Source organism: Aptenodytes patagonicus, chromosome Z (genome assembly GCF_965638725.1).
Source record: "Aptenodytes patagonicus chromosome Z, bAptPat1.pri.cur, whole genome shotgun sequence".
In the NCBI taxonomy this organism is placed as follows: domain Eukaryota; kingdom Metazoa; phylum Chordata; class Aves; order Sphenisciformes; family Spheniscidae; genus Aptenodytes; species Aptenodytes patagonicus.
This window is the reverse complement of record NC_134982.1, coordinates 53,106,462-53,124,874: the sequence shown is the minus strand read 5'-3', so window position 1 is coordinate 53,124,874 and position 18,413 is coordinate 53,106,462. Positions and strand designations below refer to the sequence as shown.

The 18,413-nt window shown below is 39.4% G+C and overlaps 1 protein-coding gene across 1 annotated transcript in view; it reads left to right on the top strand.

The window, feature by feature from the left end:
• The window catches only part of ADAMTS19 (ADAM metallopeptidase with thrombospondin type 1 motif 19), a 162,679-nt gene that overhangs the window by 123,457 nt on the left and 20,809 nt on the right, over positions 1-18,413 (top strand). The window contains exons 17-21 of the mRNA XM_076361925.1: positions 7,599-7,756; positions 8,560-8,713; positions 12,112-12,247; positions 14,627-14,831; positions 16,741-16,893. Of these exons, the coding sequence (XP_076218040.1) occupies positions 7,599-7,756; positions 8,560-8,713; positions 12,112-12,247; positions 14,627-14,831; positions 16,741-16,893 (806 nt within the window). The remainder of the gene's footprint in view (positions 1-7,598; positions 7,757-8,559; positions 8,714-12,111; positions 12,248-14,626; positions 14,832-16,740; positions 16,894-18,413) is intronic.

Below are 18,413 nucleotides of genomic sequence, written 5' to 3'. Positions count from 1 at the left end.
ACAACATTCTTGCTGCTAAAGCTGAGAGAGATGGGTTTGATGGATGGACTGTTAGATGGATATCAAATTGGCTGGATGGCCACTTCCAAAGAGTTACAGTCAATGGCTTGATGTCAAAGTGGAAACCGTAATGAGTGGTGTCCCTCAAGGATCCATACTGGGACCAATACTATTTAGTATCTTCATCAACGACATAGTGGGATTGAGTGCACCCTCAGCAAGTTTGCGGATGACATCAAGCTGAGTGGTGCAGGTGATTCACTTGAGGGGAGGGATGCCAACCAGAGGGACCTTGACAGGCTCAAGGAGTGGGCTCATGTGAACCTCAAGAAGTTCAACAAGGACAAGTGCAAGGTCCTGTGCCTGGGCCAGGGCAATCCTCCATATCAATACAGACTGGGTGGTGAGCTGATGGAGAGCAGCCCTGCGGAGAAAGGCTTCGGGATACTGTTGGATGAAAAATTGTACATGAGGCAGCAATATGTGCTTGCAGCCCAGAAAGCCAGTCATATCCTGGGCTGCATCAAAAGAAGTGTGGCCATCAGGTCAAGGGAGGTGATTCTCCCCCTTTACTCCACTCGCCTAAGACCCCACCTGGAATACTGCATCCAGCTCTGGTGTGCACAGCACAAGAAAGACATGGACCTGTTGGAGCGGGTCCAGAAGAGGGCCGCGAAAATGATCAGGGGGATGGAACACCTCTCCTGTGAAGAAAGGCTGAGAGAGTTGGAATTGTTCAGCCTGGAGAACAGAAGGCTCCGGGGAGACCTTATTGTGGCCTTTCAGAATGTAAAGGGGGCTTATAAGAAAGATGGAGAGGGACTTTTTACCATGGTCTGTAGTGACAGGACAAGGGGCAATGGTTTCAAATGGAAAGAGCGTAGATTTAGATTGGATATAAGGAAGAAATTTTTTGCAGTGGGAGTGGTGAGACACTGGAACAGGTTGCCCAAGAAATTGTGGATGCATCATCCCCGGAAGTGTCCAAGGTCAGGTTGGACAGTGCTTTGAGCAACCTGATCTAGTGAAAGATGTCTTTGCCCATGGCAGGGGGTTTGAACTAGACGATCTTTAAATGTTCCTTCCAACCCAAATCATTCTATGATTCTATGAAATATGCATTCTTTAGCATTTGTGATTAAGTTCATATCTCTGAAAGCTGTCAGCAATGCATTTGGCAATGTGTAGTTTGTAACAATATAAACTAAGCAGACAAGTTCCAGAAAGTCTTGTGTGAGTTTGAATTATTTTCCAGATAGGTAAGATTGTATTTTTGCGTGTACACATTTTAATGTATGTCAGGTTTCTTTCTAGAAATAAATATTCCTTGTCTATGTAGAATGATGGAACAGACATAGATATGTATATATGTATAGATATGTACATATATGTACACCCTTAATTAAATATTCCCATGCGATTGTATCTGATACTGAGAGAACCTGTGTTGTAGTTCTGTGAAATAAAAGTGATAAAGGAAGTGCAAATATGTCATCAAAAGTATGATTGAAAACATGTAACTAAGAAAATGGGCAGATAAATCAGGAATCAATTTCTGAGTTTAAATTAATTTTGTGCGTGAGCTTTGCAGCACAGCAAGCAAAAGTAGTGCTTACTAATTTTAAGCATAGTCTAGCACTTACTTTTAAGCATAGACTTAAAAGTCCTTGGTTTTCATTAGATTACATATATGTGCTGAAAGATGAGCTGGCAGGGAATACCGGCCTGGCTGAACAGAGAGCTTTGGCTGGAACTCAGGGAAAAAAGGAGAGTTTATGACCTTTGGAAGAAGGGGCAGGCCACTCAGGAGGACTACAAGGATGTCCTGAGGTTATGCAGGGAGCAAGCTAGAAGGGCCAAAGCCCAACTAGAACTTAGCCTGGCTACTGCCGTGAAAGACAATAAAAAACGTTTCTATAAATACAGTAGCAACAAAAGGAGGGCTAAGGAGAATCTCCATCCTTTATTGGATGCGGGGGGAAACACCGTGACAAAGGATGAGGAAAAGGCTGAGCTACTTTATGCCTTCTTTGCCTCAGACTTTTAATAGTAAGACTGGTTGTTGTCCAGGTACCCAGCCCCCCGAGCTGGAAGACAGGGACGGGGAGCAGAATGAAGCCCGCATAACCCAAGGGGAAATGGTTAGCGACCTGCTACGCCACTTAGACACACACAAGTCTATGGGGCCGGATGGGATCCACGCAAGGGTACTGAGGGAGCTGGCAGAAGTGCTCACCAAGCCACTTTCAGTCATCTATCAGCAGTCGTGGCTAACTGGGGAGGTCCCAGCTGACTGGAGGCTAGCAAATGTGACGCCCATCTACAAGAAGGGCCGGAAGGAGGATCCGGGGAACTACAGGCCTGTCAGTGTGACCTCGGTGCCGGGGAAGGTTATGGAGCAGATCGTCTTGAGTGCCATCACGCGGCACGTACAGCACAACCAGGCGATCAGGCCCAGTCAGCACGGGTTTATGATAGGCAGGTCCTGCTTGACTAACCTGATCTCCTTCTATGACAAGGTGACCCATTTAGTGGACGAGGGAGAGGCTGTGGATGTTGTGTACCTAGACTTTAGTAAAGCCTTTGACACCGTTTCCCACAGCATTCTCCTGGAGAAACTGGCTGCTCGTGGCTTGGACAGGCATACTCTTCGCTGGGTAAAATGTGGCCGGACGGCCAGGCCCAGAGAGTTGTGGTGAATGGAGTTAAATCCATTCAGCTGGTCACAAGTGGTGTTCCCCAGGGCTTAGTATTGGGGCCAGACCTGTTTAATCTCTTTGTCAATGATCTGGACGAGGGGATTGAGTGCACCCTCGGTAAGTTTGCAGATGACAGCAAGTTGGGCGGGAGTGTTGATCTGCTTGAGGCTAGGAAGGTTCTACAGAGGGATCTGGACAGGCTGGATCGATGGGCCAAGGCCAATTGTATGAGGTTCAACAAGGCTAAGTGTTGGGTCCTGCACTTGGGTCACCACAACCCCAGGCAACGCTACAGGCTTGGGGAAGAGTGGCTGGAAAGCTGCCCGTCGGAAAAGGGCCTGGGGGTGTTGGTCAACAGCCGGCTGAGTATGAGCCAGCAGTGTGCCTATGTGGCCAAGAAGGCCAGTAGCATCCTGGCCTGTATCAGAAAGAGTGTGGCTAGTAGGACTAGGGAGGTGATTGTCCCCCTGTACTATGCACTGATGAGGACACACCTCAAATAATGTGTTCAGTTTTGGGCCCCTCACTACAAGAAGGACATTGAGGTGCTGGAGCGTGTCCAGAGAAGGGCAACGAAGCTGGTGAAGGGTCTGGAGGACAAGTCTTATGAGGAGCTGCTGAGGGAACTGGGGTTGTTTAGCCTGGAGAAGAGGAGGCTGAGGGGAGACCTCATCGCTCTCTACAACTACCTGAAAGGAGGCTGTAGCGAGGTGGGTGTTGGTTTCTTCTCCCAAGTAACAAGCGATAGGACGAGAGGAAATGGCCTCAAGTTGTGCCAGGGGAGGTTTAGGTTGGATATTGGGAAAAATTTCTTCACCAAAAGGGTTGTCAAGCATTGGAACAGGCTGCCCAGGGAAGTGGTTCAGTCACCATCCCTGGAGGTATTTAATACCGATGTGGTGCTTAGGGACATGGTTTAGTGGTGGAGTTGGCAGTGCTAGATTAATGGTTGGACTTGATGATCTTAGAGGTCTTAGAGGTCTTTTCCAACCTTAATGATTCTATGATTCTATATGCCTTTAGGTGAGGTACTTCTAAATTGGTGCCTTTATTACTGTTTAGCATGGAATGATTGGTATCACTTGGAAGAATTAAGCTGGACAGCCTGATTATTCCTTTCTATTTTCAAGAGTTATTCTGAGAAAATACAAGCAGTCTCTTTTTTTATATGAATTAAGTTTGTTGTCCCATCATGTCAAAACATGCATGTTGCTTTCCCTGTTATCAGCTTCTCATTATAATAGCAGTAATGACCTTAACACAAGGATTTTCTGGATGCTAATGACTAGTTGGGGTTAATTAGCTGAGGTTATGCTGAAATCCTATCAATGGCTTCTAGCAATATGTAGACCTCTGAATGTGGCACATAATTTGATAGTTACTGCTTATAAAACAGAATAGCACCTGTGAGCTTGTGTTGCTTATTCATTAGTGTTATTCACACATGAATGCAGGAGAGATGTTTGCAATCACGTCTTTTATTAAAAAAACCCCACCTCCCAGTTAATAAATATTGGTCATGCATAACAATACTTACAAGTGAATGATAGAAATATGATTTTCTAAATAAAAAAAAAAATGTGTATGCAAAACAGTTCAGCAAGAACAGTGAAATTCGTATCTGTGAGTTTCTCCGTTTTAGATTTTTCCACTCTGATCTGAGCTTATTAGTAAGCTGTTTATTTAAGTAAGTAAGTAAGCTTATTATAGCTGTTAAGTGCCTTAACTATAGCCCTGATTGGTTTTTAAATAAATATTTAATTGCTGGAATATGTCATAAACATTTTTCTGGAATTTAGGAAGAAGATACTCTGTTGCTGACATTTGACAATCTGCTGGATGCCCTCTTGAGAGCATTTCTTTTTGGTTTCTCTTCTCTTACTTTAGTTTCCTTAACATCAAAACAGCTATTAGGAAAAGACTGAAGAAGCAGCAACTAAAGGAAAGTTTGCTGCAGATGATAATATCAAGGCTCATCTTTAGTTACTTTGGAGAAAACAGCAAGGAATTATCAACCTTAAAATGTGACCTTGTAGAAGAAAGGCAATGTCCAATAGAAGTTTCTTCTTATAATACGAGATACTATCTATTGAATGGTAATGTATCCTGTAGGGTACTACAAACTGAAAACTTAGTTGCTTTCAGCATCTTTAAGTATCCTTCTGTTTAATAAAAAGTTGGAAAAAATACTTGCAATAGAAAGCTAAAATAATTTAAATAGTTTAAACAGAAACAGTAACACGTTATGCCAAATTATATGTGACTCTAGATGATTTGTAGTGGCACCATATATGTAAGCTCAAGACAGAATTTTGTCCCTTGTGGGATAATAAATTGAAATTTTCAAAAAGTTACTCAAATCTCCAGTCTTAATGTTCTTAAGATGGCTTGAAGGGAACACATGATAACCTGAATGGACTTGAAACAATTACTTCCTTGACAAAAGATATCAGTGAAGGTACTCTCATTTAGAATTGAATTTCAGGTATTTTTTGTATTTGTCAATTTTCTTGAGAAAAATAGGAGTCAGTCAAAATGACATTGTTTTGGTACTTTTCTGAAGAGTGTGACTAAATTTTGCACAGAACAAAAGGCAAAATTCACAATTCACAAAGATGTCAACTTCCCTCTTATTTTGGTACAAATGCCTTTTTTCTTAACCTCTCCATAAACTGTGGCAATTTCAGCTTACGCAAAACTTTCCAAGTTAATACAGCTGTGCTGTTTTGCAGTAGTATTTTACAGTTTTCCACAGAAAACAATAAAAGGATTAGTAAGCACAGACTTACCAAGTGGAGGACCAGGACCAGGGCACTGATGCTCCCCACGAAGCACTGGGAGATGCAATAGCTGAACTGTGATATGTTGCATCTCTCTGGCTGTGTAGCCTCTCACACCTCATTAAAATTGGAAGAGTGTATATCCCTGGTACAGTAATTAAAAAATAATTGCAGTCATCACCATCACTTAATTGTCATTGTGACGTTGGCTATTTTATGCTCTTCAGAGGTGCACTTGTAATTAGCTCCCTTGTTTTAGCACTGAAATTTGGGTCTTGGTTACAGTTGCAGTAGGTTTTCCCAGTCTGAGTTTTCTTTGTTTGTCTTCTTAGTTGTAGATGTATTGCTCAATTTGTTTTACAGTCTGAGAGAGGACACACTTGTGTGTTGAATTTTCTTCCTGTATTGCATTACTTTGTACAGGAAATCCTCCTTTATTGAAAGCTAAGCAGAGTGGGAGTACATGTGTCGTGTGGAATAAAACTCAGTGAACTTGCTTACAATATGGGGTGTGACAGAGTCAAGAACAGAAGCTGGACTGCCTGAATCCAAGCCTAAATTTTAGGCTTGAGGATACCCTTTCTTACTTTGTCTAACCCCAGTGGCTCAAGTGAGGAATCTGAAAGCAGAAAATGCAAGATCTGGCATATTTCTGTATTCTGGGGCTGGGATTCCAGTCCCCTGCACATAGCTGGGTGCTGTGGCACACACATTCATTTTGAAGACAAGACAAAATGATGCAAAGTCTGTTGCTCTCCAGGGACAGGATGCTGCTCCATCTGAGCAGCATGACCCAACTGGACCTCAGCACTTTCAAGTACATTTGTTTTGTTTCTCCACTGGGAAGAGGATTGACCCCTACAGTTTAAACACTAAATAGAACTTAATTACCATTAATAATGGAATGTTTAAACTTAAAATACCAATTTTTAATCTTGTAAAATCACTGGTTATTTTTAGTAGGGGGCTATTCTACAGCGTTAATGGATTTTATAGTCTTAACATTTATTACACAGTGCTGCAGTGGTACACATTGGTGATGTCTTACGCAATTGTATTTCTGCCAGGCCATAGACCTGTTACCATTGTTTCCCATAGAAACAAAACATAACAGTATAAATCTGAATCGGAGAGAAGATGATTACAGAAGTGACTCACATTAACTTACAACTTTAAAAAAGAAATTTTGGACAAGGCTTAAACTGTTGAAGTTCTCTTACAGCAGTCTGATGCCAAACATGCAATTTCAGTGAAGAGGAATGTGTAAAACTTCTTGTCCAGAAGGTGACTTAAAGTATATTCTTCTTCACATGATTATTTCAGACCTGATCTGAATAAAATAAAATAAAATAAAATAAAATAAAATAAAATAAAGTAAAACAAAACAAAATTACAAGTCCTTCACAGAAGAACCTATTCAGTTTACTATAGAAAACTAATGTAAAATCCTATGTTCTCAGTGTATGAAATATATCTTACCTGACTTGATGATGCTTTTGAATATAAATTAGGCCAGCAAGAGGAATGATTCAGCCAAGAAGAACAAGCTTTTCCTATTTGTTAGAAGTATCAAATTATGTGGTAAAAGTATATAAAATAAGTGTTTAGGTAGTATGACAGTAGTATTGTCACATTCTAAGGTGGAGAAAAATGCAAATGTAGTTATTAGAGGGGAAAGAATTCTGAACTAGAATTTTTTTTAAGTTTTAACCTAATTCCACAAATCTTGAAAAATGTCTTGTGAAAATTTTGTTTCCCATGCCTTTATGGATTATAGAAATGACCACTGCAGGAACAGAGAATGGTTGCCTTTGCCTTAAATTAATTCGGTGATCAAATCGTGAATTATGCTGGAGCCTGTCAGTCTCTTTAGGCATTAAAACACTGATGTTAACTTCAAGTAATGTTAGACACACATGGTTTTGCCAAACATTCCTTCCAGAAAGTGTTTCTGAAGCATGTTCCAATTGAAGTTCATGTATAGTAGGATCCATAAATATCTTTGCAGAGTCATGTGATTTCACCTAATTGTTAAATTATCCAAACAGGAAGTAAAAGGAGGCCCAAATCACTACTGAACAGACAACTTTTATATTGGTATTTTTCATATATTTTGCAGCTCTTCGAGATGCTGGAAAACAGTCAATCAATAGTGACTGGAAGATAGAGCATTCAGGAACATTCAATATTGCTGGGACCACTGTCCATTATGTTCGGCGAGGCCTCTGGGAGAAAATATCAGCCAAAGGTCCCACAACATCACCTTTACATTTACTGGTATGACAATATGGATTGGGGTTTTTTACCTGATTCCTATCATATAGCATGGTAACTAATATTTTTTTCCAGGCTCCTGAAGATAATGAGATCTATGTAAGATCTGCTTTTATATATATATATACACCTGCCTATATATATATAGACCTGTCAGCCCACTTCTAAAAATAAGCATTTAAATCCAAGAATAATCCTGACGTTGTTGAGGCAGGATGGAAGGTCTCAGCATTCCTACAAATGTCATAAAAAGTTGATGTGCCACTTAAGAAGAGAGACTCAAATTAATATCAGAAGTTCTTTATCCTGGCTGACTATAGCACAGCATCGCCATTTCAGGATTGCAATCACCAAGTTCTCCATGAAGTAGAGTTTTGATGCATTTCAGTGTAGGGGAGGAAATGTTGATAGCCACCAAAAAGAGAGAGGGTGAGATGATGAGGAAGTACTTCAAATGCAAAAAATTGGCTGGTATAGCTAAAATAGTTTTAAATCTGATGCATCTAGGAAAGACTTCCTCTATGAAATCACAGGACATAATCGTCCTCCAGATTTCTGGTGAAATTTGTTTGCTTATTTCATATAGAGGGCTTTTCGACCTTCATGTTAATTAAAATAATTTTTCCTATTGTCTTGATTTGGATACTTTCATTAATTTCTTCTACAAAATCCATCAGGAGGGTTGAACGGTTATAGAGCATTAAGTCATTCTGTCATGCTTTTCAAGATCATCTCCTCACCATTCGGAGTTTGTCTTCCACAGTGTCTGTGTACATAGGTAGGTTTTCCTTCTCTGTATCTTGCAGGTGCTGCTCTTCCATGACCAGAGCTATGGTCTACACTACGAGTACACAATCCCACTGGATCCTCTTCCTGAGAATCAGAGCTCTAAAGTACCGGAGCCTCTTTTCATGTGGACTCATTCTGGCTGGGAGGACTGTGATGCTGTATGTGGAGGAGGTAAAATAAAAGAAAAATGTACAAACACACACATACACATATATATTAAAAATGTATATGCATATACAATATGTATGTACATACACAATACATATATGTGGGTGTATACAATATGCATATATATGTATATACACTGTGTGTATATATCTCTCTCTCAATTAAAACACATGGTGTATTAATCTTTAAGACTCTGATGGTCAATGTTGTATATTTAATAGTAATATCCTCATTGTGGCTTGTATGATTCCATACAATGGTGGACATACTTCAGTCTTATGCTTCCTGATTATATTAAAAGAATAGCAATAACTCTAGGAAAAGATTTAAACTAATTAAAGTAAGTAGAAAAAGATAGTGAAGTAGTGAAGGAGCAAAACCTAGATTAACAAAGCAAATTCAGGACACAGTTTCCAAGAACAAATACAAGTGCAAGACCTAGAACAAGAATAGAAAGTTCATATGCATTCCATTCTGTATTTGGAACTATTGAAGATAAATGATCTGTAAAAGACATTGCAAACTACAGAAAAGCTGAACCCCAATCTCAGATCAAATATGTACAGTTAATAACATCAGTTGAGGATGATCCAGAAACATATGGAACAAATATTACAACAGCAGATATTAGCATGCTGATGTGATATTTTTCCTATGTTTATGTTTATAAACCATAAAAAATGTGAATTTGGAAGAAGAAAACACAGATATGAAAACAAACATTGGAACATGAACAGTATTGCTGTAACAAAACCCTTTAAAATTGCTGTTTAGAAGCTGGTTATCAAATAGGTAATTACACTGAAAAAACACTTCAGAGTTTTTTTAATGAATGCAACCTATAGAGATCTGTTCACACCTTGTGCAATTAGTCAGACCTCCACTGTGAATACTGTATTGATTTTTGATACCTGTCTTTCCTGCTTACAAGTTTGACAGTCATGGTTGCTCTGATCAGCAGTTCTGAAAACTGCTGTGCACCTTGTGATTGAATAAGAAAGCCTGGAAACGCTTTACTTTCTTGTAACAGCAGCATAAGGAACATAGTGTTCTAGCTCCTTTGACTCTGTGAACAATCCTGGTGTCATGACAGATTACTGTAGTTTCCACAAACATGCTTTTTGTGGTTTGGTAAGAAAGCTTCTTCCCTGAAGGTATTTTGTACGTGGTGCTAGTAGCATCCTCTGTTTCTTAGTAGTGCATTCCTATTCACTTGGAGTATTCATGCCTTTTACAGTTTCCTGAAGTATTTTTAGAATAATTTTAATGCTACCACAATCTGTCATTATTGCCCCAAATATTTCTAAGGTTACCTATCATCTGGAGAAGTCTTAAAATGCAGTATGTTGGTAATTTATTCTACATTAATGCTTAAATAAATATTTGTTTTACTGTAATGTTTATTTATCATATTTTTCTGTTGTAACTGGCCTTCATTTTTTGTTACTGTCTAAAATAGTTGAGTTAATACAAAGTTCCATAAAAGGTATTTTTACTGCAAATATTCTGAAATACAAGTGAAAGATTTTTCTTACTTTAGACGAAACCATTTTAGCTGTTCTTTTAGTTCTCCGCTTAAATATGAAGCAATAATGAAATTAAAATGCTGCAGCTTGTACCCTGTGTAAATATTTGTGTTTCAATTTTAACGTCGACATTTTGGTGACTCTGATTAAAGAATATAACAATTACCGGTAGTTTTGCTTAAATGTTTAAAGTGTATGTCAGGATGAAACTATTGATGAAGCCATGTGGTTTTGTGCATGTTTATATATGTAACTGGTCTGCGACCTCCTGTGTTGCAGAAAAGTTTTCTTTGTGTGGGAGAGAATATGAATACACAGATGTATATGTAAATGCAGTAAGAATTGTCAAACATTTCAAATGCCGTATAGGATAGATTAGTTGCATGTGCTGTCACGTACACAAGCGCCATGTGAAATGTCAGCTGTGGACACACACATAATGAGCATTTATAACTTAACTGCTCCATCCGCAGGCACATTTCTGACCGCTGGTGAACATTGATTGCATGCTTAAGTCTGCCCTGCTCCTGCACGCACCCTGTCTGTCGGTCAACTTCCAGATAGAAAGAGAGTGTTAAAACGTAACCATAGGAACAAATGGTTATGAACCTATTTTCTACTAATTGAAGTCTTTAATTCAAGGATTGCTAGTTTTCTAAAAATTAGGCTTCAGTCTAATTACAAGTTACTGCTTGCGGTAGGTATTACGTTAAATTCTGATTTCTAACGCTTTCAGCTTCGAGTGGCACCAGGCTCCAACCCACCCATCAGGGCAAGGTTTCTGAACAGAACATGCACTAGGTCTCTGCAGGCAGTACCCAGCTTCCTAAATGATTACCCTACAGATCAGGTCAGTAGTGTGGCCTCTTTAGTTCATGGGAATAGTGCAGGCTCCTTACTGAAGGTTGCATGTGCTGATTCCCTTTAGCTGAGTGCCGGCCACGCCTGCCAGTATATTGCTAAACCAGGCAGAACTACTAAGCTCGAGGAATACAGAGAAGCGGGACCTGTCATTCCTTTCCTTATTTTATGTATTAATGAAAAAACATACTTCCTATGTAATTTTTCTGCAAGATTTTCTGAGTGCTGGGGTCCCAGTGGTTGAGAAAGAAACAATAATTCCAGTAAGAGTAAGGTTTTGGCCTATAACTAGTTACAGGAATAAAGCAGCAAAACTCTGTTGACAGTGGTGTGCAAACATTGGATTAGAAAATCACGTTTTTCCCTACAAACTTTAATATCTGGCTTGGGCTCCCTGCTAGCTTTGATTTTCTTCTGAAATTTTACACTTACTTAGACAGATTTCACACTTCTTTTAGCCAAACTGTATATGAAATAGCTGTATCTGATAAAGATAGAATCATAGAATAGAATCACAGAATCATAGAATTGTTTAGGTTGGAAAAGACCTTCAAGATCATCAAGTCCAACCGTTAACCTAGCACTGCCAACTCCACCACTAAACCATGTCCCTAAGCACCACATCTACACGTCTTTTAAGTACCTCCAGGGACGGTGACTCAACCACTTCCCTGGGCAGACCGTTCCAATGCTTGACAACCCTTTCGGTGAAGAAATTTTTCCTAATATCCAACCTAAACCTCCCCTGGCACAACTTGAGGCCATTTCCTCTCGTCCTAACGCTTGTTACTTGGGAGAAGAGACCGACACCCACCTCGCTACAACCTCCTTTCAGGTAGTTGTAGAGAGCGATGAGGTCTCCCCTCAGCCTCCTTTTCTCCAGGCTAAACAACCCCAGTTCCCTCAGCTGCTCCTCATAAGACTTGTGCTCTAGACCCTTCACCAGCTTTGTCCTTCCTTTTTTAACAAAGTTGCATATTCCTGATTTCCCCACATACCTGTTTTTTTTACTAGGTGAAAGAAAGACAACAGTCTCTTGCACAAAGATTATGAACAAGAATATCAGTCTTGTGGACAACAAGAAGTGCAAATATTTAACAAAACCTGAACCACAGATCCGCAAGTGCAATGAGCAGCCATGCCAGACCAGGTAATAGTGATTTGGTTAAATTAAACTGTAATATCTAGATGTAAAAGTCTTAAGAGCTAAGAGAGATGACTGCCTCTGGCAATGAATGTGCAGTAAATACATACATCCAAAAGTTTATAATGCAAAATGTAGGGAAAACCGAAACACTGGCTGTTGTTTCTCCTGAGTTTTAATGAAAGGGAGCCCTTAAGCACATGCCTAAATCAATTCTTACTCAATAAAGCGGTTCATTACTTTCCTCAGGAAGGGTTCTCACAGACTGATGTGTACTATGAAATTGAAATTTAAATGCTGTTTATATAAAGATGGATTTAATCCCATGCTTTTAATTAATGATATATTTTAGTGTTTTGTTCAATCAGGGCTTTGCTCCTTTAAAAGCTCTCAGTATGCTCTGGGTGCACTAAGTAGTAAGTAAGTAAATAAACAAATAAACAAACATCTGTTAATCAGGTTTTCTACATTGATGCAACTTGAAGTATAAAGAGCCTCTCCTCCTCGATCCTCTCCTCCCTCTCCCCCATCCCTTTGTATGTGGATCAATAGGCAGAACTGGACTCTGATGGTAGAATGGTGGAAGAAGCAGGAGGAGCATTTTTTTCTCTGAATTTCACCCCAGGAGGCAGCTGCAGCATGCAGCCTGTGCCCTGCAAAGCCCACCCTATTTGGTGTCCCTGCAGCCGAGCTGGCAGCCTGCTCCTTGCATTGGCTGTCCAGGCTGGCACAATGACCCATTTCAGAGTTTGCCATCCTGCTTCAAAACAGCAGCTAAGAATTATGACTAAGTCCCAAGGTATTGTGCGGACTTGGGTAAAGTATCTGCCACCTTTCAAGGGAGCAGAGAGCAGCTAGCAATAGTTGGCTAGTGTTCCCAGGAGTGAGCACTGGGATAGATCTACTGCAGTCATCTGGAGGAGAAGTAGATGGTATTTTTAAAGAAAACAATGCAAAGTAAATAAAATGCAAATATTGTTAAAGAAAGCATGTAAAATGAACCAGAAGACATAGCTTTCTTGGAAAGGATAAATACTGAACTTGATAAAATGCAAGTTATGATACATTTTAAGCAAGACCAAACCACTGAGGTTTGGACTTCCCCAGACTAGGGCATTACACTTTGGCGGAATTATTTGTATTTCATTATGTACATACTTGAGCAGATCTTTATTTTATTTTATTAACATCACTGTACACTTAATGGATGGAAATGGAAGAGTCTGGTCTTTTTCTGAGGCATTGTCAACTGTATATTTTCAATGTTCTTTATTTTTTCCAGCTTATTAAATGAAATATTTTAAATGTTGCTAATGGCTACTCAGAGATGCTGTGCTGAGAAATGTAGAAAGATATCAAGATCCTTAACCTATATATCCAGTTTTTAATAGTGTGTTAGTGATTCTTACAAAACAAATATTGTTAGCTTTCAACAGAAATGTAACTAAAGCATATGCTTGCATAACTAGTTGTTTGTTATTGGCACTTAAGAAGTATCTTAAATTCTACTGCATTATCTTGACAGGCTGTGATTTGTAAATTGAGTCTCTGGACTGATAATAAAAAAACCTAGGTTTTTTTTAACTATATAAAAATATAGTTAAATATTTTATTTTCTTACAACAAATGCGTCACAGAAGGTTGGAACAGATTTGTTAAATCTCAGTTTCCTAAAAACTCTCCCTTGCAATCTAAGTCTCCTGGGATACACTTGTGTACTGCATCAGTGGCAGAGCGGTTTGATTTTTCAGGGCACGTGGCCATAGCCTGGAGCTACAGAATATTTAGGGAAATTATGTTCTAGAACGACTGCTCTCCAGGTATGTGGGCTCTGCCAAGGTGCATCAGCCTTCCTTGCTGCTGGGATTTAAACCACACAACCTGAGTTAGGCCTGACCCTGAAGAACATGAAGAAGTCTGAGCTTTTGTACTTCCTCCAGAGCAATGAGCCTTTCACACAGGAGTGATTCTGTCTTGCAACTAAGTATTTTCAAAGAATGCTGGACTTCATGTGCATGGCATGCACTTGGCATATAGACAGTCATATAGATAGAGAATAACAGACAAGCTGATCACTGATCTGTCATGTTTAAAATGTGTATGTATGTTGGAGCTTTTCTAATTGGAATTATAATGAGAGGAGAGTACTCTGAAAACATAGGGACAGTGGGCTGGGGAATGAAATGATATGAACATTAACACCTTATTTAATGTAAAATATGTTAGATTAATAAATAGCCCATTAACAAAGTGAAGCTAAAAGGAGGCAGAAAATATGCAAGTATGTCTTGGGTGTGTGAACTGATAAGCAAGAGAGTAAGATGATGTGATGGTACTTTTCCCTTCCTGATTTCTTGTTACTGCATTGCCTGTATTTCTTTGTAGATGGATGATGACAGAATGGACTCCATGTTCAAGAACATGTGGAAAAGGGACCCAGAACAGACAAGTAGCCTGCACACAGCAGCTCAGAAATGGGACCCTGATCAGAGCTAGGGAGAGGGATTGCCTTGGGCCAAAGCCCGCTTCTGCACAGCGCTGTGAAGGCCAGGACTGCATGACTGTGTGGGAGGCGGGAGTCTGGTCTGAGGTGCTGCATTTATTTATACAAATAGTCCATAGTGATTGTTTAACCCTTACTATTTTCTGGGAATATGATTTTTTCAGCAGCAAGTGGCACAGCTCAGCCTAACAATTTCCACAGTCCTCATGCAATGATTTGGCCAAGGTGTCAGGGACTAGGAAAACCAGCCGTGTAGAACTACTACATTTTACCTAGTTAATGTCCTGGAACAATTTCTTTTGGCCAATTTTCAAGCACATATAATCAAGTATGTCCTGACTGTAGTAGTGGGAAACTAGGGGTAAATGGAATTAAGGCCATCATTTATCAGCTACCAGACCTTGGGTTCAGGGTGGGAACATCTCTGACATACTTTTGTACCAAGGATGTTGATCAGCAGATGGTTGCTGCCATTCTGCTTCAGAGAGGCTATGAGGAGAGCCGCTTGACATTTCCTTCCCTTCCTCTCTCTTCTTACCTTTTATTCCAGGAACAGCATAAGCAGTGGGCAAAAGGGCTTGTAAATGACACAATTTCACATACATTGCATCCTGAAGCATTGCTGTAGAATGTCATTATTCAAAAAGCTTTATTAATTTAAGATCTTTTAATGTGCATGTCCATTTGGCTTTCTTCTTCTAAAAAGCTATGCTAGTTCTAAAAGTAATTGACTGTGGTGGAAGACGGATGTTGTTATCACTGCCATCTGGACAAGCTGAAGGGGTTATTTGGAGCATCTCTCTCCACTGAAGAGCAAGGCAATTCTGATTGCCTCCCATACCAGAAGCTGTGCTATGGGTCCCTCTGGGTTTAAAATACAAATAGCAGATTCTGAATGTGGGTGCAGTCCGTTCTTTCGGCTCCTCTGCTCAGCAGCACCCCTTGATCCCCAAGGAAGAAAGAGCTAAGTCATAGGGAACGTTTTCTAAAGATGAAAAGCAGATGCTAAGGTAGAGATAAGAGAAGTAAATAGCAGCAGTTCCTGGTTTGGTATACAGAGGTTTATAATGCAAGGGCTGGCTGTGAGAAGAACGCTATTCACTTACAGAGGTGTGAGAAAGAAGCTCAGATTGTTTAGTTGGTTTGTTTTACTTGAGAGATAAGAAATAAGTAAGCATGTTTTTGTTGGAAGCAATAAATATATTTTGAAGAGTGAGATGTTTCCCGTGGCCATTGCTACTATCACCATTATACTGGAAGCTAGCCATTACTGCTTCCTGCAGTTATAATCGGCTTGGCAAAGGAGAGTTTTGATCTGCAAGCAGTGGGATGATCAAAAGCAATGATAATGTTTTGAGAAGGAAATGGCATAATTTTTGGCAGTGTAAGTGGGAATGGTGGAAAACACATAGATTAAGAACTTCTGTGCAACTCAAAGAGAGTTTTCACATGCTGTATATGCAGTGACTTTGAATTTTCAAATTCAGTCTGGATTCTTGGGTAGTTTTAGAATATTTACTTTTCCATTTTAACTTTTTTCCCTCCAAAAAAGGTCTATTAGACACTAGTAGAGTTTTTCTGAAGTAGCTTCATAACTTATTCTTATGAACATTATTTAGATTTTCTTTCATTATATTTCTTTTCATTCATAGAACAAAGGTCGCCTAATATTTTCAGTATAACATTTTGCATTCATTTCATCATAACTTTTCAGATGTTTCCTTATCCAAAAGCCTAGTTTTTCCTTAAGCAAATAATTTTTTATCTAATTATATATATTTAGCTGAAAATGCAAAAATTATCATTCTGCCCCATAAGGAATTTTTGTTCATTTGTTAGTTTTTAACAAATCCAGTGTCTCTGCAATTGAAGATTGGAAGTCAGGAAATCACTGAAGTCTTGAAATATTTATGTTAGCCTGGCAGAGGTCACTAGAAGTGGATAACATGGGGTAACTATGACTTGTAGAAACCTGAAAAACATCTTTTTCCAACAGTGCTCGGTAAAGTGTGGTAAGGGAGTACGGCATCGGACTGTGAGATGCACCAATCCCCGCAAGAAATGTGTTTTGTCCACAAGACCTAAAGAAGCAGAGGACTGCGAGGACTATTCCAAATGCTACGTCTGGAGAATGGGAGACTGGTCTAAGGTGAGGCATCCTTGATACTAGTGCTCCACAGCATAATATATTTTGCAAGCTGAGTTCTTTGTAAGAATTGCTTTTATCAGAAGTGTAGGAGTCTCCCAGTTGAGAGAACAATAAGGCTACAAATAAAAACCCCAAAACACGTAGTCACACTGAGACCACAGTGTAAATAAAAATTAGAAATATGAAGAAAGCATGAGATGAATCTTTAGTATCGTGCAAATCTGATATAAATTTACTGTTGTCAGTAGGCAGGCAAACTCCAGAAACTGAAGAGTACTGGACAGAGTGAAGCATTTCTGTTTGCAAAGACACCTATTGGATTATTCCATTTTCAGACCTGTTTGAGAATAGTAATGACACTTGATTAAATGAAGTAGCATTTATCATGTCTGTAGTCTTTGCTTATTTTTAGTTTGACTTATTTTCTCACCTGCTTCTGACTTGATATATTACTGAGACAAGGTATCATATGCATTGCGTACTGTGTTTGGCTCACAGCAAGAGCTTTCTGACTGTCTCTGGATTGCAGAGTAGAGGCTATCAATTGGCTATGCATAACACACGCTTTGGTGAGATGCTCTATTGTATTTCTTTGCCCCTTCCACCTCCATTATAGGCTGCCAGGGACCTAATGTTTGTTGTTCTCTGTCCTGATTCTGTCATGCATTTCTCATGGTGATATGGGATCTTTTTCAAGGATTGCTTAACAGAATGGTCCTGAGAAGATAACTTAATTTCCATTACTAAACATTTTGAATATTTTGCTTTGGCCATCCTACTGGATGTCTCCCCCACCCCTTTTCCCAACCAGCGCAACATACTGTTTGCAACTTATATGTTATTGAATTGTAATCAATTATAATTCTTTTCCTCCACTGCAGCTCACTCCAACCTCACAGTTTGCACATTTCATTAATTTGTGTTTGCATATTTTATTAATTTGCGTTAAGTCACACCCTCCAGCTTTATAAGGAAGCACCTTTACCCTATTAAATTGCCACATAGACCATTTAATATCTGGGAAACATCTATTACTGTCTATTCTGAACACTTGACATAGCTGTCAGTACATTATTTCCTTGGCATATGGGTTTTGATTTCAGTGAGGTACATAAGCATAGGCCAAACTGTAACAGAAAATGTTGATTAGATCTGTGACTGAGTGTGTTATTGGACTGGGACTTTGAACATTTGATACGCTTTAGAATATCCAAAACATGCTGAAATACTGAAATTGAACCTTAAAAGTCAAGGTTTTCTCTTGTCATATCACAGGCCACGCTTTAGTAGAGAGATTGTAATCTTTTTTTTTTCCTTGCTTCTGTTCATAACTTTGCACACACCACTTCTACTTTCAGTGCCTAACATTATTGCAGCAGTTTTTAACTTGCCTGTATGGAGAAGTATTTAATGTATTTTTAGTTGTCTTTCATGTGATGTAACAGCTGGAAACAGGGACTAAAGCCAGCAGACTGGCTATGACTAGCCAGCCTTCCAAGAATTAGCTGCAAGTACTCTGT